Below are 24,078 nucleotides of genomic sequence, written 5' to 3'. Positions count from 1 at the left end.
AATGATGACATGTCCTACCTAACACCCTTTACTAAACACAGAACTCCTACATCCTACCTAACACCCTTTACTAAGCACATAACTCCTACCATCCTACCTAACACCCTTTACTGAGCACAGAACTCCTACATCCTACCTAACACCCTTTACTAAGCACAGAACTCCTACATCCTACCTAACACCCTTTACTAAGCACAGAACTCCTACCATCCTACCTAACACCCTTTACTAAGCACAGAACTCCTACATCCTACCTAACACCCTTTACTAAGCACAGAACTCCTACATCCTACCTAACGCTCTTCATTAAAAATTAGAACTCCCACCATCCTAACACCCTTTAGTAAACATAGAACTCCTACCATCCTACCTAACACCCTTTACTAAACATAGAACTCCTACCATCCTACCTAACACCCTTTACTAAACATAGAACTCCTACCATCCTACCTAACACCCTTTACTAAACATAGAACTCCTACCATCCTACCTAACATTCTTTATAAAAACCCTTTAGGCCTACTAAAGATAAGTCTCCTACCATCCTTACCATCTTTCACTTAGAATAGGATTCCTTAGAAATGTTTGTGGTCCTTCATTCTGTTCAACCTGATGAAGATCCTCTGGATGGAAACAGTGGTAATTAGGACAATACTGTGAGAAGGAGATGATTTATTTTAGCATAGGACACCTTAACTATCCCTACCACCATCTACTGAACTATAGTAAATGCATGTACCCGCACCCCACTCCCCACCTATGCTTCTCCCTCTCTCAGCACCACACACACATACACACACGCTCTGACTCTCTCAGCACCACACACACAGACATACACACACACCCCACCTATGCTCTGACTCTCTCAGCAGCATGTGCCACAGGGCATATGGAATCAGAGCTACCCATCTGTCATCTAGCCCCCACGCTCTGTCATCTAGCCCCCACTCTCTGTCAGGGAGCAGTATTCATCTGTCATCTAGCCCCACTCTCTGTCAGGGAGCAGTATTCATCTGTCATCTAGCCCCACTCTCTGTCAGGGAGCAGTATTCATCTGTCATCTAGCCCCACTCTCTGTCAGGGAGCAGTATTCATCTGTCATCTAGCCCCCACTCTCTGTCAGGGAGCAGTATTCATCTGTCATCTAGCCCCACTCTCTGTCAGGGAGCAGTATTCATCTGTCATCTAGCCCCACTCTCTGTCAGGGAGCAGTATTCATCTGTCATCTAGCCCCCACTCTCTGTCAGAGAGCAGTATTCATCTGTCATCTAGCCCCCACTCTCTGTCAGGGAGCAGTATTCATCTGTCATCAAGCCCCACTCTCTGTCAGGGAGCAGTATTCATCTGTCATCTAGCCCCCACTCTCTGTCAGGGAGCAGTATTCATCTGTCATCTAGCCCCACTCTCTGTCAGGGAGCAGTATTCATCTGTCATCTAGCCCCACTCTCTGTCAGGGAGCAGTATTCATCTGTCATCTAGCCCCACTCTCTGTCAGGGAGCAGTATTCATCTGTCATCTAGCCCCCACTCTCTGTCAGGGAGAAGTATTCATCTGTCATCTAGCCCCACTCTCTGTCAGAGAGCAGTATTCATCTGTCATCTAGCCCCACTCTCTGTCAGAGAGCAGTATTCATCTGTCATCTAGCCCCACTCTCTGTCAGGGAGCAGTATTCATCTGTCATCTAGCCCCACTCTCTGTCAGAGAGCAGTATTCATCTGTCATCTAGCCCCACTCTCTGTCAGAGAGCAGTATTCATCTGTCATCTAGCCCCACTCTCTGTCAGGGAGCAGTATTCATCTGTCATCTAGCCCCACTCTCTGTCAGAGAGCAGTATTCATCTGTCATCTAGCCCCACTCTCTGTCAGGGAGCAGTATTCATCTGACATCTAGCCCCACTCTCTGTCAGGGAGCAGTATTCATCTGTCATCTAGCCCCACTCTCTGTCAGGGAGCAGTATTCATCTGTCATCTAGCCCCACTCTCTGTCAGGGAGCAGTATTCATCTGTCATCTAGCCCCACTCTCTGTCAGGGAGCAGTATTCATCTGTCATCTAGCCCCACTCTCTGTCAGGGAGCAGTATTCATCTGTCATCTAGCCCCACTCTCTGTCAGGGAGCAGTATTCATCTGTCATCTAGCCCCACTCTCTGTCAGGGAGCAGTATTCATCTGTCATCTAGCCCCACTCTCTGTCAGGGAGCAGTATTCATCTGTCATCTAGCCCCACTCTCTGTCAGGGAGCAGTATTCATCTGTCATCTAGCCCCACTCTCTGTCAGGGAGCAGTATTCATCTGTCATCTAGCCCCACTCTCTGTCAGGGAGCAGTATTCATCTGTCATCTAGCCCCCACTCTCTGTCAGGGAGCAGTATTCATCTGTCATCTAGCCCCACTCTCTGTCAGGGAGCAGTATTCATCTGTCATCTAGCCCCACTCTCTGTCAGGAAGCAGTATTCATCTGTCATCTAGCCCCCACTCTCTGTCAGGGAGCAGTATTCATCTATCATCTAGCCCCACTCTCTGTCAGGGAGCAGTATTCATCTGACATCTAGCCCCACTCTCTGTCAGGGAGCAGTATTCATCTGTCATCTAGCCCCCACTCTCTGTCAGGGAGCAGTATTCATCTGTCATCTAGCCCCACTCTCTGTCAGGGAGCAGTATTCATCTGTCATCTAGCCCCACTCTCTGTCAGGGAGCAGTATTCATCTGTCATCTAGCCCCACTCTCTGTCAGGGAGCAGTATTCATCTGTCATCTAGCCCCACTCTCTGTCAGGGAGCAGTATTCATCTGTCATCTAGCCCCACTCTCTGTCAGGGAGCAGTATTCATCTGTCATCTAGCCCCCACTCTCTGTCAGGGAGCAGTATTCATCTGTCATCTAGCCCCACTCTCTGTCAGGGAGCAGTATTCATCTGTCATCTAGCCCCACTCTCTGTCAGGGAGCAGTATTCATCTGTCATCTAGCCCCACTCTCTGTCAGGGAGCAGTATTCATCTGTCATCTAGCCCCACTCTCTGTCAGGGAGCAGTATTCATCTGTCATCTAGCCCCACTCTCTGTCAGGGAGCAGTATTCATCTGTCATCTAGCCCCCACTCTCTGTCAGGGAGCAGTATTCATCTGATCATCTAGCCCCACTCTCTGTCAGGGAGCAGTATTCATCTGTCATCTAGCCCCACTCTCTGTCAGGGAGCAGTGTTCATCTGTCATCTAGCCCCCACTCTCTGTCAGGGAGCAGTATTCATCTGTCATCTAGCCCCACTCTCTGTCAGGGAGCAGTGTTCATCTGTCATCTAGCCCCACTCTCTGTCAGGGAGCAGTATTCATCTGTCATCTAGCCCCACTCTCTGTCAGGGAGCAGTATTCATCTGTCATCTAGCCCCACTCTCTGTCAGGGAGCAGTATTCATCTGTCATCTAGCCCCCACTCTCTGTCAGGGAGCAGTATTCATCTGTCATCTAGCCCCCACTCTCTGTCAGGGAGCAGTATTCATCTGTCATCTAGCCCCCACTCTCTGTCAGGGAGCAGTATTCATCTGTCATCTAGCCCCACTCTCTGTCAGGGAGCAGTATTCATCTGTCATCTAGCCCCCACTCTCTGTCAGGGAGCAGTATTCATCTGTCATCTAGCCCCACTCTCTGTCAGGGAGCAGTATTCATCTGTCATCTAGCCCCCACTCTCTGTCAGGGAGCAGTATTCATCTGTCATCTAGCCCCACTCTCTGTCAGGGAGCAGTGTTCATCTGTCATCTAGCCCCACTCTCTGTCAGGGAGCAGTATTCATCTGTCATCTAGCCCCACTCTCTGTCAGGGAGAAGTATTCATCTGTCATCTAGCCCCACTCTCTGTCAGGGAGCAGTATTCATCTGATATCTAGCCCCACTCTCTGTCAGGGAGCAGTATTCATCTGTCATCTAGCCCCACTCTCTGTCAGGGAGCAGTATTCATCTGTCATCTAGCCCCACTCTCTGTCAGGGAGCAGTATTCATCTGTCATCTAGCCCCCACTCTCTGTCAGGAAGCAGTATTCATCTGTCATCTAGCCCCACTCTCTGTCAGGGAGCAGTATTCATCTGTCATCTAGCCCCACTCTCTGTCAGAGAGCAGTATTCATCTGTCATCTAGCCCCACTCTCTGTCAGGGAGACGTATTCATCTGTCATCTAGCCCCACTCTCTGTCAGGGAGCAGTATTCATCTGTCATCTAGCCCCACTCTCTGTCAGGGAGCAGTATTCATCTGTCATCTAGCCCCCACTCTCTGTCAGGGAGCAGTATTCATCTGTCATCTAGCCCCACTCTCTGTCAGGGAGCAGTATTCATCTGATATCTAGCCCCACTCTCTGTCAGGGAGCAGTATTCATCTGTCATCTAGCCCCACTCTCTGTCAGGGAGCAGTATTCATCTGTCATCTAGCCCCACTCTCTGTCAGGGAGCAGTATTCATCTGATATCTAGCCCCACTCTCTGTCAGGGAGCAGTATTCATCTGTCATCTAGCCCCACTCTCTGTCAGGGAGCAGTATTCATCTGTCATCTAGCCCCACTCTCTGTCAGGGAGCAGTATTCATCTGTCATCTAGCCCCCACTCTCTGTCAGGAAGCAGTATTCATCTGTCATCTAGCCCCACTCTCTGTCAGGGAGCAGTATTCATCTGTCATCTAGCCCCACTCTCTGTCAGAGAGCAGTATTCATCTGTCATCTAGCCCCACTCTCTGTCAGGGAGACGTATTCATCTGTCATCTAGCCCCACTCTCTGTCAGGGAGCAGTATTAATCTGACATCTAGCCCCACTCTCTGTCAGGGAGCAGTATTCATCTGTCCTCTAGCCCCCACTCTCTGTCAGGGAGCAGTATTCATCTGTCATCTAGCCCCACTCTCTGTCAGGAAGCAGTATTCATCTGTCATCTAGCCCCCACTCTCTGTCAGGGAGCAGTATTCATCTGTCATCTAGCCCCCACTCTCTGTCAGGGAGCAGTATTCATCTGTCATCTAGCCCCACTCTCTGTTAGGGAGCAGTATTCATCTGTCATCTAGCCCCCACTCTCTGTCAGGGAGCAGTATTCATCTGTCATCTAGCCCCACTCTCTGTCAGGGAGCAGTATTCATCTGTCATCTAGCCCCACTCTCTGTCAGGGAGCAGTATTCATCTGTCATCTAGCCCCACTCTCTGTCAGGGAGCAGTATTCATCTGTCATCTAGCCCCACTCTCTGTCAGGGAGCAGTATTCATCTGTCATCTAGCCCCACTCTCTGTCAGGGAGCAGTATTCATCTGTCATCTAGCCCCCACTCTCTGTCAGGGAGCAGTATTCATCTGTCATCTAGCCCCACTCTCTGTCAGGGAGCAGTATTCATCTGTCATCTAGCCCCACTCTCTGTCAGGGAGCAGTATTCATCTGTCATCTAGCCCCACTCTCTGTCAGGGAGCAGTATTCATCTGTCATCTAGCCCCACTCTCTGTCAGGGAGCAGTATTCATCTGTCATCTAGCCCCACTCTCTGTCAGGGAGCAGTATTCATCTGTCATCTAGCCCCCACTCTCTGTCAGGGAGCAGTATTCATCTGTCATCTAGCCCCACTCTCTGTCAGGGAGCAGTATTCATCTGTCATCTAGCCCCACTCTCTGTCAGGGAGCAGTATTCATCTGTCATCTAGCCCCACTCTCTGTCAGGGAGCAGTATTCATCTGTCATCTAGCCCCACTCTCTGTCAGGGAGCAGTGTTCATCTGTCATCTAGCCCCACTCTCTGTCAGGGAGCAGTATTCATCTGTCATCTAGCCCCACTCTCTGTCAGGGAGAAGTATTCATCTGTCATCTAGCCCCACTCTCTGTCAGGGAGCAGTATTCATCTGATATCTAGCCCCACTCTCTGTCAGGGAGCAGTATTCATCTGTCATCTAGCCCCACTCTCTGTCAGGGAGCAGTATTCATCTGTCATCTAGCCCCACTCTCTGTCAGGGAGCAGTATTCATCTGTCATCTAGCCCCCACTCTCTGTCAGGAAGCAGTATTCATCTGTCATCTAGCCCCACTCTCTGTCAGGGAGCAGTATTCATCTGACATCTAGCCCCACTCTCTGTCAGAGAGCAGTATTCATCTGTCATCTAGCCCCACTCTCTGTCAGGGAGACGTATTCATCTGTCATCTAGCCCCACTCTCTGTCAGGGAGCAGTATTAATCTGACATCTAGCCCCACTCTCTGTCAGGGAGCAGTATTCATCTGTCCTCTAGCCCCCACTCTCTGTCAGGGAGCAGTATTCATCTGTCATCTAGCCCCACTCTCTGTCAGGGAGCAGTATTCATCTGTCATCTAGCCCCCACTCTCTGTCAGGGAGCAGTATTCATCTGTCATCTAGCCCCCACTCTCTGTCAGGGAGCAGTATTCATCTGTCATCTAGCCCCCACTCTCTGTCAGGGAGCAGTATTCATCTGTCATCTAGCCCCACTCTCTGTCAGGGAGCAGTATTCATCTGATATCTAGCCCCCACTCTCTGTCAGGGAGCAGTATTCATCTGTCATCTAGCCCCACTCTCTGTCAGGGAGCAGTATTCATCTGTCATCTAGCCCCCACTCTCTGTCAGGGAGCAGTATTCATCTGTCATCTAGCCCCCACGCTCTGTCATCTAGCCCCACTCTCTGTCAGAGAGCAGTATTCATCTGTCATCTAGCCCCCGCTCTCACTTATTTTGGTCCCCAAGCTGAAGCTACAAAATGCTCCAGACGGGATTTCGTACAAACTCTGATGAGCTTCTCAAATGCTTACAAAACTCCCCAGCTGTGCTCTCTCTCTCTCTGAAAGAAAGGCTCTGTTAATGAGGCATCTGAACAGACAGAGTCTACATCCAAATGGCACCATTTTCCCTATTTAGTGTACTACATTTGAGCAAGTACTGTAGTGCTCTATAAAAGTAGTGCGCTGTAAAGGGAAAAGGGTGCCATTCAGGACAAAGACATAGACATGTCTGACTGGAATTAACGGCTTTAGTTGGTTTGGCTGTAGCTCCTTGCTTTAGACGTTTGACAGGTGATTTATTAGGCGAATTGAGTGACAGGGATGTTGCATTATTCAGGAAAAACATACAATAGTAATCCCAACCTGATACCACCATAAACCACCTTGTCATTCAGGCATTAGACAGCTATTCCTAATCATGTCGGAACATAATGGATCATGCAGGTTGATAAACTAAATGTTTTTTCCATTTTAGGCAGACCAAAAACACATTACTGGCTGACTGGCAGTGAAAGTGTTCCCAAAGCAATTAGCAAACTGAAAGCCAGGGCAATTACACAGATCAATGTGCTATCATATAATTTGAAATAACACATATTTCAGGCTCTACATATGATAGAATAAGAAATTACACATCCGTCATTTCATAGAATGTTAAATAATAGATAAACATCAACTTCTGCAGGGCTGAGACAGAGACGTGAGAGAGGATAACATCTTGATCGCTGTGTAATGGCTTCTATAATGGCTTACTATACACAACAGCTGTCTCTACAAGCCATCCACCATCAGAATGAGATAGGATTAGAGAGCTGGTCTGTGGCTGCATGACTCTTATCTAACCTAATGTGATGATCTGTCACATTTACACACATACACACACACACACACACACACAGTAAAATGGCGCCGGAGAGGAAGGCTGACGTTTTACGTGTTCCTATCCATTTGTGATTTTTTTGTTTGTTTCATTGTGTTGTTTGTAACTAATTTTAAACTTATTTCGTACATAACGTTGCTGCTACCATCTCTTATGAAAATAACTTCCGAACTGTGATTACTCACCACGAACTGGTGTCCTTTTTTTCCTTTAACGAGCCCGACGTGAATGACATACCGCTTTCCCGGGAACAGGCCCAGATCCCCGTCATTTGCGTGAAGAGAAGGCGGAGAAAAAGGGGCCGGAGGGCGGGCGGCCTTCTGAATATTCGTAGGCGATCGAATAAACCCCCACTTCCTTCCATTCTGCTAGCAAACGTGAAATCTGGAGAAAAAAATAGATGACCTACGCGGAAGATTAATTACCAACGGGACATTGAAAACTGTAATATCTCATGCTTCACGGAGTCGTGGCTGAACGACGACATTATCAACATACAGCTGCCTGGTTATACGCTGTATCGACAGGATAGAACAGCGGCGTCTGGTAAGACAAGGGGCGGTGGACTATGTATTTTTGTAAATAACAGCTGGTGCACGATATCTAAAGAAGTCTTGAGGTTTTGCTCGCATGAGGTAGAGTATCTCATGATAAGCTGTAGACCACACTATGTACCTAGAGAGTTTTCATCTGTATTTTTCATAGCTGTTTACATACCACCACAGTCTGAGGCTGGCACTAAGACAGCACTCCATGAGCTGTATTCCGCCATAAGCAAACAGGAAAACGGTCACCCAGAGGCGGTGCTCCTTGTGGACTTTAATGCAGGGAAACTTAAATCGGTCTTACCAAATTTATATCAGCATGTTAAATGTGCAACCAGAGGGAAAAAAACTCTGGACCACCAATACTCCACACACAGAGACGCATACAAAGCTCTTCCTCGCCCTCCATTTGGCAAATCTGACCATAATTATATCCTCCTGATTCCTGCTCACAAGCAACAATTAAAGCCAGAAGCATCAGGGACTCAATCAATAAAAAAGTGGTCAGATGAAGCAGATGCTAAACTACAGGACGGTTTTGCTAGCACAGACTGGAATATGTTCCTGGATTCCTCCGATGGCATTGAGGAGTATACCACATCAGTCATTGGCTTCATCAATAAGTGCATCGATGACGTCGTCCCCACAGTGACCGTACGCACATACCCCAACCAGAAGCCATGGATAACAGGCAACATCCGCACTGAGCTAAAGGCTAGAGCTGCCACTTTCAAAGAGCGGGACTCTAACCCGGAAGCTTATAAGAAATCCACCTATGCCCTCCGACGAACCATCAAACAGACAAAGCGTCAATACAGGACTAGGATCGAATCGTACTACACCGGCTCTAATGCTCATCGGATATGGCAGGGCTTGCAAACCATTACAGACCACAAAGGGAAGCACAGCCGAGAGCTGCCCAGTGACACGAGCCTACCAGATGAGCTAAACTACTTCTATGCTCGCGTCGAGGCAAATAACACTGAGACATGCATGAGAGCACTAGCTCTTCCGGAAGACTGTGTGATCACGCTCTCCGCATCCGATGTGAGTAAGACCTTTAAACAGGTCAACATTCACAAGGCCGCGGGGCCAGAAGGATTACCAGGATGTGTACTGCGAGCATGCGCTGACCAACTGGCAAGTGTCTTCACTGATGTTTTCAACCTCTACCTGTCCTAGTATGTAATACCAACATGTTATAAGCAGATCACCATAGTCCCTGTGCCCAAGAATACTAAGGTAACCTGCCTAAATGACTACCGACCCATAACACTCACGTCTGTAGCCATGAAGTGCTTTGAAAGGCTGGTCATGGCTCACATCAACACCATTATCCCAGAAATCCTAGACCCACTGCCAAATTGCATACCGCCCAAACAGATCCGCAGATGATGCAATCTCTATTGCACTCCACACTGCCCTTTCCCACCTGGACAAAAGGAGCACCTATGTGAGAATGCTATTCATTGACTACAGCTCAGCGTTCAACACCATAGTGCCCTCAAAGCTCATCAATAAGATAAGGAACCTGGGATTAAACACCTCCCTCTGCCGCCCCAAGGTTGTAAGGGTAGGTAACAACACATCCACCATGCTGATCCTCAACACAGGGGCTTCTCAAGGGTGCGTGTTCAGTCCCCTCCTGTACTCCCTGTTCACTCATGACAGCACGGCCAGGCACGACTCCAACACCATCATTAAGTTTGCCGATGACACAACAGTGGTAAGCCTGATCACCGACAAGGACGAGACAGCCTATAGGAAGGAGGTCAGAGACCTGGCCATGTTGTGCCAGGACAACAACCTCTCCCTCAACGTGATCAAGACAAAGGAGATGATTGTGGACTACAAGAAAAAGAGGACCGAGCACGCCCCATTCTGATCGACATGGCTGTAGTGGAGCAGGTTGAAAGCTTCAAGTTCCTTGGTGTCCACATCACCAACAAACTAACATGGTCCAAGCACACCAAGACAGTCGTGAAGAGGGCATGACAAAACCTATTCCCCTCAGGAGACTGAAAAGATTTGGCATGTGTCCTCAGATCCTCAAAAGGTTCTACAGCTGCACCGTTGAGAGCATCCTGACTGGTTGCATCACTGCCTGGTATGGCAACTGCTCGGACTCCGACCGCAAGGCACTACAGAGTGTAGTGCGTACGGCCCAGGACATCACTGGGGACAAGCTTCCTGCCATCCAGGGCCTCTATACCAGGCGGTGTCAGAGGAAGGCCCTAAAAATTGTCAAAGACTCCAGCCACCCTAGTCATAGGCTGTTCTCTCTGCTACCGCACGGCAAGCGGTACCGGAGCACCAAGTCTAGATCCAAGAGGCTTTTAAACAGCTTCCACCCCCAAGCCATAAGACTCCTGAACATCTAATCAAATGGCTACCCAGACTATTTGCATTGCCTCCCCCCTCTTTTACACCACTGCTGCTCTCTGTTGTTATCATCTATGCATAGTCACTTTAATAACTCTAACTACATGTACATATTACCTCAATTACCTTGACAAGCCTGTGCCCCCGCACATTGACTCTGTAACGGTACCCCCCTGTATATAGTCTTGCTATTGTTACTTTACTGCTGCTCTTTAATTACATGTTACTTTTATTTCTTATTCTTATTCATATTATTTATTTATTTATTTATTTACATTTTATTCCCTTTTCTCCCCAATTTTCGTGGTATCCAATTGCTAGTAATTACTATCTTGTCTCATCGCTACAACTCCCGTACGGGCTCGGGAGAGACGAAGGTCGAAAGCCATGCGTCCTCCGAAACACAACCCAACCAAGCCGCACTGCTTCTTAACACAGCGCGCCTCCAACCCGGAAGCCAGCCGCACCAATGTGTCGGAAGAAACACCGTGCACCTGGCTCCCTTGGTTAGCGCGCACTGCGCCCGGCCCGCCACAGGAGTCGCTGGTGCGCGATGAGACAAGGATATCCCTACCGGCCAAACCCTCCCTAACCCGGACGACGCTAGGCCAATTGTGCGTCGCCCCACGGACCTCCCGGTCGCGGCCGGCTGCGACAGAGCCTGGGCGCGAACCCAGAGTCTCTGGTGGCGCAGCTAGCGCTGCGATGCAGTGCCCTAGACCACTATTCATATTATTTTTTAACTGCATTGTTGGTTAGGGGCTCGTAAGTAAGCATTTCACTGTAAAGTCTACACCTGTTGTATTCGCCGCATGTGACTAATAACATTTCAACTGATTTAATGTGATGACCTGTCATCCACATGGAGCAGCTAGCTTTCATCACATCTATCTCAGGGACCAGGCCTGAAACATCTACGACTCTCCACTATACACACAGCATCAAAACACAAACAACACAAACAACACAAACAACACACACTTATGTTTGCAGAATAAGTGGCAATGTAACTGGTCAATTGTAGGATCTATAGAGTAGATTTAAATGCATCAAGGAGCATGCCAGTCAAAAAGTCTTTAGTCATTCTAAATGTCTGCTCCTCTGTTCTCTCTTCAGTACACCCTGGAATACACAGACAGGCCCTATAGATCTTATATCCCAAATTACACCCTATTCCCTACAGACAGTAGTGCACAACTTTTGACCAGGGCCCATAGTGCACTACATAGGGAACATTTAGGATGCACCCAGTGTCCTCTCCTCCTGACATGGTACTGCAGAGGCATCCAGTAATGGGGGGTCTGTGAGCCAGACACAACATGTGCTTCGCGTACTAACCATGTACTTGACTGACTATCAGAGAGTTGAGTTGGGAGGCTGGGTCCTGTGAGCTGACTGAGTGACGAAGAGACCGTCACACCCAGATAGATTAGATCTCCCCTCTAAAACACCTTTAGAGGATTGGGGATCTATCTGTCTCCACCAAACCTGCCCTAAAACACATTCAGAGGGTTGGGGGATCGATCTGTCTCCACCAAACCTGCTCTAAAACACATTCAGAGGGTTGGGGGATTGATCTGTCTCCACCAAAACTGCTCTAAAACACATTCAGAGGGTTGGGGGATCGATCTGTCTCCACCAAACCTGCTCTAAAACACATTCAGAGGGTTGGGGATCTATCTGTCTCCACCAAACCTGCTCTAAAACACATTCAGAGGGTTGGGGGATTGATCTGTCTCCACCAAAACTGCTCTAAAACACATTCAGAGGGTTGGGGGATTGATCTGTCTCCACCAAAACTGCTCTAAAACACCTTTAGAGGGTTGGGGATCTATCTGTCTCCACCAAACCTGCCCTAAAACACATTCAGAGGGTTGGGGGATCGATCTGTCTCCACCAAACCTGCTCTAAAACACCTTTATGCTGCCTCCCGAATGGCACCCTATTCTCTACAGGGTGCACTACTTTTGACCAGAGCCACTATATAGGGAATAGGGTGCCATTTGGGACACTTCCTTAGAGTGGCTGTTGCCCCCCTCCATGGTATGGCACACCCATACGCTCACCCCCATCCTATCCCTCCCTGTCTCATCCAGTCTGAACTCTGTCCCCCTCCATGGCACCCCCATACTCCCACCCCCATCCTATCCACCCATTCCTTCCTGTCTCATCCAGTCTGAACTCTGTCCCCCTCCATGGCACACCCATACTCTCACCCCCATCCTATCCACCCTTTCCTTCCTGTCTCATCCAGGCTGAACTCTGTCCCCCTCCATGGCACACCCATACTCTCACCCCCATTCTATCCACCCATCCCTCCCACTCATCCGGTCTGAACTCTGTCCCCCTTCATGCCAGAGCGGCTGACGTAGGCTGCATCTCAAATGGCACCCTATTCCCTTTATAGTGGACTACTTTTGATCGGAACCCTATGGTCCCTAGTCAAAATGAGTGCACTATATTGGGAATAGGGTGCCATTTGGGACACTGACATATTGATGTAATGATGCGTTGGCATAGGGCCATGTTCAGGGTTGAGCTCAGAATAACTCAGACCCTGGTATAAATCATTCATTGATGTCAATGAGAGACTCAACATGCAAAAATGTTTGAGTTATGAGATCAAGTCAGATGTCAAGTCAGAATTCCGCCAGTAGTAATGTAGTGATATAGCACCCTATTCTTTACAGTGCACTGCTTTTGACCAGAGCCATATGGACCCGTGTCACTCTATTCTCTATATAGTGCAATACCTTTTAACTTTTGACCATGGATCGCAAAGGACTATGGTCAAAAGTAGTGCACTATATAGAGAATAGGGTGACAAGGGTCCATAGGGCTCTGGTCAAAAGTAGTGCACTGTATGGAGAATAGGGTGCCATTTCAAACAAAGTGTTTGTGCGTAGACCTCAAGTGAAAATAAGGCCTATAGTGATGCAGATATAATGGAGAGGTATAGTGTTAGTGATATAATGGAGATGTATAGTGTTAGTGATATAATGGAGATGTATAGTGTTAGTGATATAATGGAGATGTATAGTGGAGATGTATAGTGTTAGTGATATAATGGAGATGTATAGTGTTAGTGATATAGTAGAGATGTATAGTGTTAGTGATATAATGGAGATGTATAGTGGAGATGTATAGTGTTAGTGATATAATGGAGATGTATAGTGGAGATGTATAGTGTTAGTGATATAATGGAGATGTATAGTGTTAGTGATATAATGGAGTTGTATATTGTTAGTGATATAATGGAGATGTATAGTGTTAGTGATATAGTAGAGATGTATAGTGTTAGTGATATAATGGAGATGTATAGTAGAGATGTATAGTGTTAGTGATATAGTAGTGATGTATAGTGTTTGTGATATAATGGAGAGGTATAGTGTTAGTGATATAATGGAGATGTATAGTGTTAGTGATAAAGTAGAGATGTATAGTGTTAGTGATATAATGGAGATGTATATTGTTAGTGATATAATGGAGGTGTATAGTAGAGAGGTATAGTGTTAGTGATATAGTAGAGATGTATAGTGTTAGTGATAAAGTAGAGATGTATAGTGTTAGTGATATAATGGAGATGTATAGTGTTAGTTATATAATGGAGATGTATAGTGTTAGTGATATAGTAGAGATGTATAGTGTTAGTGATATAATGGAGATGTATAGTGTTGGTGATATAGTAGAGATGTATAGTGTTAGTGATAAAGTAGAGATGTATAGTGTTAGTGATATAATGGAGATGTATATTGTTAGTGATATAATGGAGATGTATAGTAGAGATGTATAGTGTTAGTGATATAATGGAGATGTATAGTGTTAGTGATATAATGGAGATGTATAGTGTTAGTGATATAGTAGAGATGTTTAGTGTTTGTGATATAATGGAGATGTATAGTGTTAGTGATATAATGGAGATGTATAGTGCTAGTGATATAATGGAGATGTATAGTGTTAGTGATATAATGGAGATGTATAGTGTTAGTGATATAGTAGAGATGTTTAGTGTTTGTGATATAATGGAGATGTATAGTGCTAGTGATATAATGGAGATGTATAGTGTTAGTGATATAGTAGAGATGTATAGTGTTAGTTATATAATGGAGATGTATAGTGTTAGTGATATAGTAGAGATGTATATTGTTAGTGATATAATGGAGATGTATAGTGTTAGTGATAAAGTAGAGATGTATAGTGTTAGTGATATAATGGAGATGTATATTGTTAGTGATATAATGGAGATGTATAGTAGAGATGTATAGTGTTAGTGATATAATGGAGATGTATAGTGTTAGTGATATAGTAGAGATGTTTAGTGTTTGTGATATAATGGAGATGTATAGTGTTAGTGATATAATGGAGATGTATAGTGCTAGTGATATAATGGAGATGTATAGTGTTAGTGATATAGTAGAGATGTTTAGTGTTTGTGATATAATGGAGATGTATAGTGTTAGTGATATAGTAGAGATGTATAGTGTTAGTGATATAGTAGAGATGTATAGTGTTAGTTATATAATGGAGATGTATAGTGTTAGTTATATAATGGAGATGTATAGTGTTGGTGATATAATGGAGATGTATAGTGTTGGTGATATAATGGAGATGTATAGTGTTAGTGATATAGTAGAGATGTATAGTGTTAGTTATATAATGGAGATGTATAGTGTTAGTTATATAATGGAGATGTATAGTGTTGGTGATATAATGGAGATGTATAGTGTTAGTGATATAGTAGAGATGTATAGTGTTAGTTATATAATGGAGATGTATAGTGTTAGTTATATAATGGAGATGTATAGTGTTAGTTATATAATGGAGATGTATAGTGTTGGTGATATAATGGAGATGTATAGTGTTAGTGATATAATGGAGATGTATAGTAGAGATGTATAGTGGTAGTGATATAATGGAGATGTATAGTAGAGATGTATAGTGTTGGTGATATAATGGAGATGTATAGTGTTAGTTATATAATGGAGATGTATAGTGTTAGTGATATAATGGAGATGTATAGTAGAGATGTATAGTGTTAGTGATATAGTAGAGATGTATAGTGTTAGTTATATAATGGAGATGTATAGTGTTAGTGATATAATGGAGATGTATAGTAGAGATGTATAGTGTTAGTGATATAGTAGAGATGTATAGTGTTAGTTATATAATGGAGATGTATAGTGTTAGTTATATAATGGAGATGTATAGTGTTAGTGATATAGTAGAGATGTATAGTGTTAGTGATATAATGGAGATGTATAGTGTTAGTGATATAATGGAGAAGTATAGTGGAGATGTATATTGTTAGTGATATAAAGGAGATGTATAGTGTTAGTGATATAATGGAGAGGTATAGTGGAGATGTATAGTGTTAGTGATATAATGGAGATGTATATTGTTAGTGATATAATGGAGATGTATAGTGTTAGTGATATAGTAGAGATGTATAGTGTTAGTGATATAATGGAGATGTATAGTGTTAGTGATATAATGGAGATGTATAGTGTTAGTGATATAATGGAGATGTATATTGTTAGTGATATAATGGAGATGTATGGTGGAGATGTATAGTGTTAGTGATATAATGGAGATGTATATTGTTAGTGATATAATGGAGATGTATAGTGTTAGTGATATAGTAGAGATGTATAGTGTTAGTGATATAGTAGAGATGTATAGTGTTAGTGATATAATGGAGAGGTATAGTGTTAGTGATATAGTAAAGATGTATAGTGTTAGTGATATAGTAGAGATGTATAGTGTTAGTGATATAATGGAGATTTATAGTGTTAGTGACATAGTAGAGATGTATAGTGTTAGTGATATAATGGAGATGTATAGTGTTAGTGATATAGTAGAGATGTATAGTGTTAGTGATATATTGGAGATGTATAGTGTTAGTTATATAATGGAGATGTATATTGTTAGTGATATAGTAGAGAGGTATAGTGTTAGTGATATAATGGAGAGGTATAGTGTTAGTGATATAGTAGAGATGTATAGTGTTAGTGATATAGTAGAGATGTATAGTGTTAGTGATATAATGGAGATGTATAGTGTTAGTGATATAGTAGAGATGTATAGTGTTAGTGATATAATAGAGATGTATAGTGTTAGTGATATAGTAGAGATGTATAGTGTTAGTGATATATTGGAGATGTATAGTGTTAGTGATATAATGGAGATGTATAGTGTTAGTGATATAATGGAGATGTATAGTGTTAGTTATATAATGGAGATGTATATTGTTAGTGATATAGTAGAGAGGTATAGTGTTAGTGATATAATGGAGAGGTATAGTGTTAGTGATATAGTAGAGATGTATAGTGTTAGTGATATAGTAGAGATGTATAGTGTTAGTGATATAATGGAGATGTATAGTAGAGATGTATAGTGTTAGTGATATAATGGAGATGTATAGTGTTAGTGATATAATGGAGATGTATAGTGTTAGTGATATAATGGAGATGTATAGTAGAGATGTATAGTGTTAGTGATATAATGGAGATGTATAGTGTTAGTGATATAATGGAGATGTATAGTGTTAGTGATATAATGGAAAGGTATATTGTTAGTGATATAGTAGAGATGTATAGTGTTAGTGATATAATGGAGATGTATAGTGTTAGTGATATAGTAGAGATGTATAGTGTTAGTGATATAGTAGAGAGGTATAGTGTTAGTGATATAATGGAGAGGTATAGTGTTAGTGATATAGTAGAGATGTATAGTGTTAGTGATATAGTAGAGATGTATAGTGTTAGTGATATAGTAGAGATGTATAGTGTTAGTGATATAGTAGAGATGTATAGTGTTAGTGATATAGTAGAGATGTATAGTGTTAGTGATATAGTAGAGATGTATAGTGTTAGTGATATAATGCTGTGTTGATGTAGCAGCTAATGATGGGCATCTCCCTGCCTGTTACTGTTGCAGCTGGATGCTGAGGCCAGTGAACTACTGAAGGAACTGCAGAACAAACTCAACACCGTGCTGGATGAGCTCAGTGCAGTCTTCGGCTCCAGGTGTGTGTGTGGAGGGGGGGGGGGGGGGGGGTTCTGTGTGTGTGTGTGTGTGTGTGTGTGTGTGTGTGTGTGTGTGTGTCTATGTTTGTGTGTATCTGTGGTCTGTGTGTATCTGTGGTCTGTGTGTATCTGTGGTCTGTGTGTGTCTGAGGTATGTGTGTGTCTGTGGTCTGTCTGTATGTGTGTATCTGTGGTCTGTGTGTGACTGTGTGTATCTGTGGTCTGTGTGTGTCTGAGGTCTGTGTGTGTGTCTGTGTGTGTCTGTGGTCTGTGTGTATTTGTGAATCTGTGGTCTGTGTGTGTCTGTGTGTGTCTGTGTGTATTTGTGGTCTGTGTGTATCTTTGCTAACCCTGTGTTATTTCCCTGTCCAGTTTCAAACCGGTGATTGAGGACTGTGTAAAGCAGATGAACCAGGAATTAGTCCAGATGAAGGGGAGTGCTGCAGGAAAGAGCAACGCTGCCATGGATGCTGAGACTGTCCTCAGACCACTCATGGACCTTCTGGATAAAAAGTAGGTCCCTATATGTACAGTGGGGAGAACAAGTATTTGATACACTGCCGATTTTGCAGGTTTTCCTACTTACAAAGCATGTAGAGGTCTGTAATTTTTATCACAGGTACACTTCAACTGTGAGAGACGGAATCTAAAACAAAAATCCAGAAAATCAAATTGTATGATTTTTAAGTAATTAATTTGCATTTTATTGCATGACATAAGTATTTGATACATCAGAAAAGCAGAACTTAATATTTGGTACAGAAACCTTTGTTTGCAATTACAGAGATCATACGTTTCCTGTAGTTCTTGACCAGGTTTGCACACACTGCAGCAGGGATTTTGGCCCACTCCTCCATACAGACCTTCTCCAGATCCTTCAGGTTTCGGGGCTGTCGCTGGGCAATACGGACTTTCAGCTCCCTCCAAAGATCTTCTATTGGGTTCAGGTCTGGAGACTGGCAAGGCCACTCCAGGACCTTGAGATGCTTCTTACGGAGCCACTCCTTAGTTGCCCTGGCTGTGTGTTTCGGGTCGTTGTCATGCTGGAAGACCCAGCCACGACCTATCTTCAATGCTCTTACTGAGGGAAGGAGGTTGTTGGCCAAGATCTCGCGATGCATGGCCCCATCCATCCTCCCCTCAATACGGTGCATTCGTCCTGTCCCCTTTGCAGAAAAACATCCCCAAAGAATGATGTTTCCACCTCCAAGCTTCACGGTTAGGATGGTGTTCTTGGGGTTGTACTAATCCTTCTTCTTCCTCCAAACACGGCGAGTGGAGTTTAGACCAAAAAGCTCTATTTTTGTCTCATCAGACCACATGACCTTCTCCAATTCCTCCTCTGGATCATCCAGATGGTCATTGGCAAACTTCAGACGGGCCTGGACATGCGCTGGCTTGAGCAGGGGGACCTTGCGTGCGCTGCAGGATTTTAATCCATGACGGCGTAGTGTGTTACTAATGGTTTTCTTTGAGACTGTGGTCCCAGCTCTCTTCAGGTCATTGACCAGGTCCTGCCGTGTAGTTCTGGGCTGATCCCTGACCTTCCTCATGATCATTGATGCCCCACGAGGTGAGATCTTGCATGGAGCCCCAGACCGAGGGTGATTGACCGTCATCTTGAACTTCTTCCATTTTCTAATAATTGCGCCAACAGTTGTTGCCTTCTCACCAAGCTGCTTACCTATTGTCCTGTAGCCCATCCCAGCCTTGTGCAGGTCTACAATTTTATCCCTGATGTCCTTACACAGCTCTCTGGTCTTGGCCATTGTGGAGAGGTTGGAGTCTGTTTGATTGAGTGGGTGGACAGGTGTCTTTTATACAGGTAACGAGTTCAAACAGGTGCAGTTAATACAGGTAATGAGTGGAGAACAGGAGGGCTTCTTAAAGAAAAACTAACAGGTCTGTGAGAGCCGGAATTCTTACTGGTTGGTAGGTGTTCAAATACTTATGTCATGCAATAAAATGCGAATTAATTACTTAAAAATCATACAATGTGATTTTCTGGATTTTTGTTTTAAATTCCGTCTCTCACAGTTGAAGTGTACCTATGATAAAAATTACAGACCTCTACATGCTTTGTAAGTAGGAAAACCTGCAAAATCGGCAGTGTATCAAATACTTGTTCTCCCCACTGTATATTATCAGCTGGCTTAGAGGTTAGTATCCAGTAGCGTATCCATGTATCTCCTGGATAAATAGTAGGTTTCTGTTCACACCCTTCAGTTAACATTGAGGTAACCAGTTAGTCTAGAAGTGAGAGGGTTGGGTTAGTAACCCGTTAGTTGAGAGGTTAGTAAACCCTCATGCAACTCCTGGATAAAAGGTAGGTGTTTGTTTTCACCATGGAGTTACTGAGGATTCATATTGTGAAACTCAGTAGGTGTCTGAATTCATGTGGCCGTTATCGTAGAGGTTGGAGCTTAGGGTTAGTTAACCAGTTATCGTAGAGGTTGGAGCTTTGAGTTAGTTAACCAGTTATCCTAGAGGTTGGAGCTTTGAGTTAGTTAACCAGTTATCCTAGAGGTTGGAGCTTTGAGTTAGTTAACCAGTTATCCTAGAGGTTGGAGCTTTGGGTTAGTTAATCAGTTATCCTAGAGGTTGGAGCTTTGAGTTAGTTAACCAGTTATCCTAGAGATTGGAGCTTTGAGTTAGTTAATCAGTTATCCTAGAGGTTGGAGCTTTGAGTTAGTTAACCAGTTATCCTAGAGATTGGAGCTTTGAGTTAGTTAACCAGTTATCCTAGAGGTTGGAGCTTTGAGTTAGTTAACCAGTTATCCTAGAGGTTGGAGCTTTGGGTTAGTTAACCAGTTATCCTAGAGGTTGGAGCTTTGAGTTAGTTAATCAGTTATCCTAGAGGTTGGAGCTTTGAGTTAGTTAACCAGTTATCCTAGAGGTTGGAGCTTTGAGTTAGTTAACCAGTTATCCTAGAGGTTGGAGCTTTGAGTTAGTTAACCAGTTATCCTAGTGGTCCTAGTGAAACACCTAGTGAAACACCTAGTGAAACACGAACATAAAGTGTCTTAATATGGTGTTGGGCACAACGAGCCAGAACAACTTCAATGCACTTTGCATAGATTCATAAAGTGTCCAGAACTCTTTTGGAGGAATACAATACCATTCTTCCACGAGAAATTCCATAATTTGGTGTTTTGTTGATGGTGGTCTCAGGTACCGCTCCAGAATCTCTCATAAGTGTTCAATTGGGTTGAGATCTGGTGACTGAGAAAGCCATGGCATACGGTTTACATCGTTTTTATGCTCATTAACCATTCAGTGACTACTTTTGTCCTTTGTATGGGGTCATTGTCATATTTTGGGGGCAAAGCCATGGTAACCAAAATAATGGCCAGCCAATCATTTTTATACATGACCCTAAGCATGATGGGATGTTAATTGCTTAATTACCTCAGGAACCACACCTGTGTGGGAGCACCTGCTTTCAATATACTTTGTATCCCTCATTTACTCAAGTGTTTCCATTATTTTGGCAGTTAGCTGTATATGTGATTGTATACAAATGTAAGCAAGGTTTGATATTATTACATACACAAAAATCACAAACACACACATACACACACACACACGCGCGCGCGCGCAATGAAAAACATGTAGGTGTTTTTATGTGTGTGTACGTGCATCTGCGTGTGTTATTTGTGTCTCTTTGTATTTAGTTAGGGTATGTGTTTCTCAGTGTATTTAGGTGTGTGTGTGTGTGTGTGTGTGTGTGTGTGTGTGTGTGTGTGTGTGTGTGTGTGTGTGTGTGTGTGTGTGTGTGTGTGTGTGTGTGTGTGTGTGTGTGTGTGTGTGTGTGTGTGTGTGTGTGTGTGTGTGTGTGTGTGTGTGTGTGTGTGCGTGCGTGCATAAGCTGTGTGATTCTCTCTCAGACACTCACGGCAACATCGAGGCCAATGGGGTATTACAGTAGAATCCTCTTAATAATATGCAAAACGAAATCCTCAGCCAAGGTTTTCCGTTCACTGAGATTATCACGTGAAGCTGATGCATTTATTCCACATATCATGGCTTTTTGAACTTCACCCTTGATTGTGTTTGATCCTGTTGTCTTCCTATAGGCCCTGTGATGTATGTGGCTTGTAACGTCTGTAACGTTGTTAAAGGGACATTTCATTCATAAATTAAAGTTTGTCAGATGTTTTCAGACCTCTAAAGTAGTCTAATTTCTAGATGAAGACACATCCCACGACATCAGTTGTGTAAATCCAGCTATACGCCTTCATCACAAATAAATTGAAAAGATAAGCACTGTCTAATTCCCTGTTTTTCCTGGTTTACTCTATTTCTATCTTTGGGCTGGAGGCATATAGCTGGATCTACACAACAGATGTCGTGGGATGGGGTTTCATCTTGACATTAGACTACTATAGAGGTCTCAAAACATCTCAAAAACGTTGATTTGAAAGTCTAATGATTGTGTTTCTGCTGTGGTTTTACATCTGACTTAGACTGTTGGCTCTGCTCTGTCTCTGCTCTGCTCTGTCTCTGTCTCTGTCTCTCTCTGCTCTGTCTCTCTCTGCTCTGTCTCTCTCTGCTCTGTTCCGCTCTGTCTCTGTCTCTGTCTCTGTCTCTCTCTCTCTCTCTGCTCTGTCTCTCTCTGGTCTGTCTCTCTCTGCTCTGTTCCGCTCTGTCTCTCTCTGCTCTGTCTCTCTCTGCTCTGTCTCTCTCTGCTCTGCTCTGCTCTGTCTCTCTCTGCTCTGTCTCTCTCTGCTCTGTCTCTCTGGTCTGTTTCGCTCTGTCTCTCTCTGCTCTGTCTCTCTCTGCTCTGTCTCTCTGCTCTGTCTCTCTCTGCTCTGTCTCTGCTCTGTCTCTCTGCTCTGTTCCGCTCTGCTCTGCTCTGCTTTGCAGTTTGATTTTATTTGCAAAGATCTGTGAGAAGACGGTGTTGAAACGAGTCCTGAAGGAACTGTGGAAGATCGTCCTCAACACTATTGAGAGAATGATAGTCTTACCACCTCTCAATGACCAGAATGTAAGATGTTATGTTATACACACACACACACACACACACACACACACACACAAACACACACACACCAAACACACATTCAACACCAATGAGAGAATGATAGTCTTACCACCTCTCAATGACCAGAATGTAAGATGTTATGTTATACACACACACACACACACAAACACACACACACCAAACACACATTCAACACCATTGAGAGAATGATAGTCTTACCACCTCTCAATGACCAGAATGTAAGATGTTATGTTATACACACCAAACACACACACACACACACACACACACACACACACACACACACACACACACACACACACACACACACACACACACACCAAACACACATTCAACACCATTGAGAGAATGATAGTTTTACCACCTCTCAATGACCAGAATGTAAGATGATATATATAAACACGCACGCACGCACGCACGCACACACACACACACACACACACACACACACACACACACACACACACACACACACACACACACACACACACACACACACACACACACACACACACACACACACACACACACACACACACACACACACACACACACACACCCCGAGCCTAACCCTAACCCTACTGTACCTGGTCTCCCAGGACTGAAACAAGAAACTATCTAACGGAAAAATCCCTACAGTACAGTATCTGCAACATTCCATGACCAGGGTTGCCTACCTCTGGCTGGAATATCCTCTAGTCTGTAAATGCGCACACACCGACACACTCCCACACACACCGACACACTCCCACACACACCGACACACTCCCACACACACCAACACACTCCCACACACACCAACACACTCCCACACACACCAACACACTCCCACACACACCGACACACTCCCACACACACCGACACACTCACACACACACCGACACACACACCAACACACTCCCACACACACCAACACACTCCCACACACATCGACACACTCCCACACACATCGACACACTCCCACACACACCGACACACTCCCACACACACCGACACACTCCCACACACACCGACACACTCCCACACACATCGACACACTCACACACACACCGACACACTCCCACACACACCGACACACTCCCACACACTCCCACACACACACTCCCACACACACACACACACTCCCACACACACCAAAACACTCACACACACACCGACACACTCCCACACACACACACACACACACACACAGTCTTGTACAGCTAACCTTGTGGGGACATACAATTCAGTCCCATTCAAAATCCTATTTTCCCTAACCCCTAACCCTAAACCTAACCCTAATCCTAACCCGTACTCTTACCCTAACCCTAACCTTAACCCTAACCCTAACCCTAACCCTAACCCTAACCCAAAAACCTAAACTTTATCCTAACCCTAAACCTAACCCTAGCTCCTAACCCTAACCCTACAACTAACCCTAGCTCCTAACCTTAATATTTAACTTAATTCTAACCCTAACACTAATTCTAACCTTAACCCTAAACCCCCTAGAAATAGCATTTGACCTTGTGGGGACTAA

General features: G+C 44.4%; 1 protein-coding gene across 1 annotated transcript in view; it reads left to right on the top strand.

Annotated features, from left to right (window-relative positions):
• LOC139575274 (protein unc-13 homolog C) overlaps positions 1–24,078 on the top strand; it is a 186,875-nt gene that overhangs the window by 115,053 nt on the left and 47,744 nt on the right. The window contains exons 24-26 of the mRNA XM_071400233.1: positions 17,463–17,551; positions 17,924–18,064; positions 22,418–22,541. Coding sequence (XP_071256334.1) covers positions 17,463–17,551; positions 17,924–18,064; positions 22,418–22,541 — 354 coding nt within the window. The remainder of the gene's footprint in view (positions 1–17,462; positions 17,552–17,923; positions 18,065–22,417; positions 22,542–24,078) is intronic.

The sequence above is a fragment of the Salvelinus alpinus genome, chromosome 5 (genome assembly GCF_045679555.1).
Source record: "Salvelinus alpinus chromosome 5, SLU_Salpinus.1, whole genome shotgun sequence".
Classification (NCBI taxonomy): domain Eukaryota; kingdom Metazoa; phylum Chordata; class Actinopteri; order Salmoniformes; family Salmonidae; genus Salvelinus; species Salvelinus alpinus.
The sequence above is the reverse complement of the archived record's forward strand: the minus strand, read 5'-3'. Positions and strand labels throughout refer to the sequence as shown.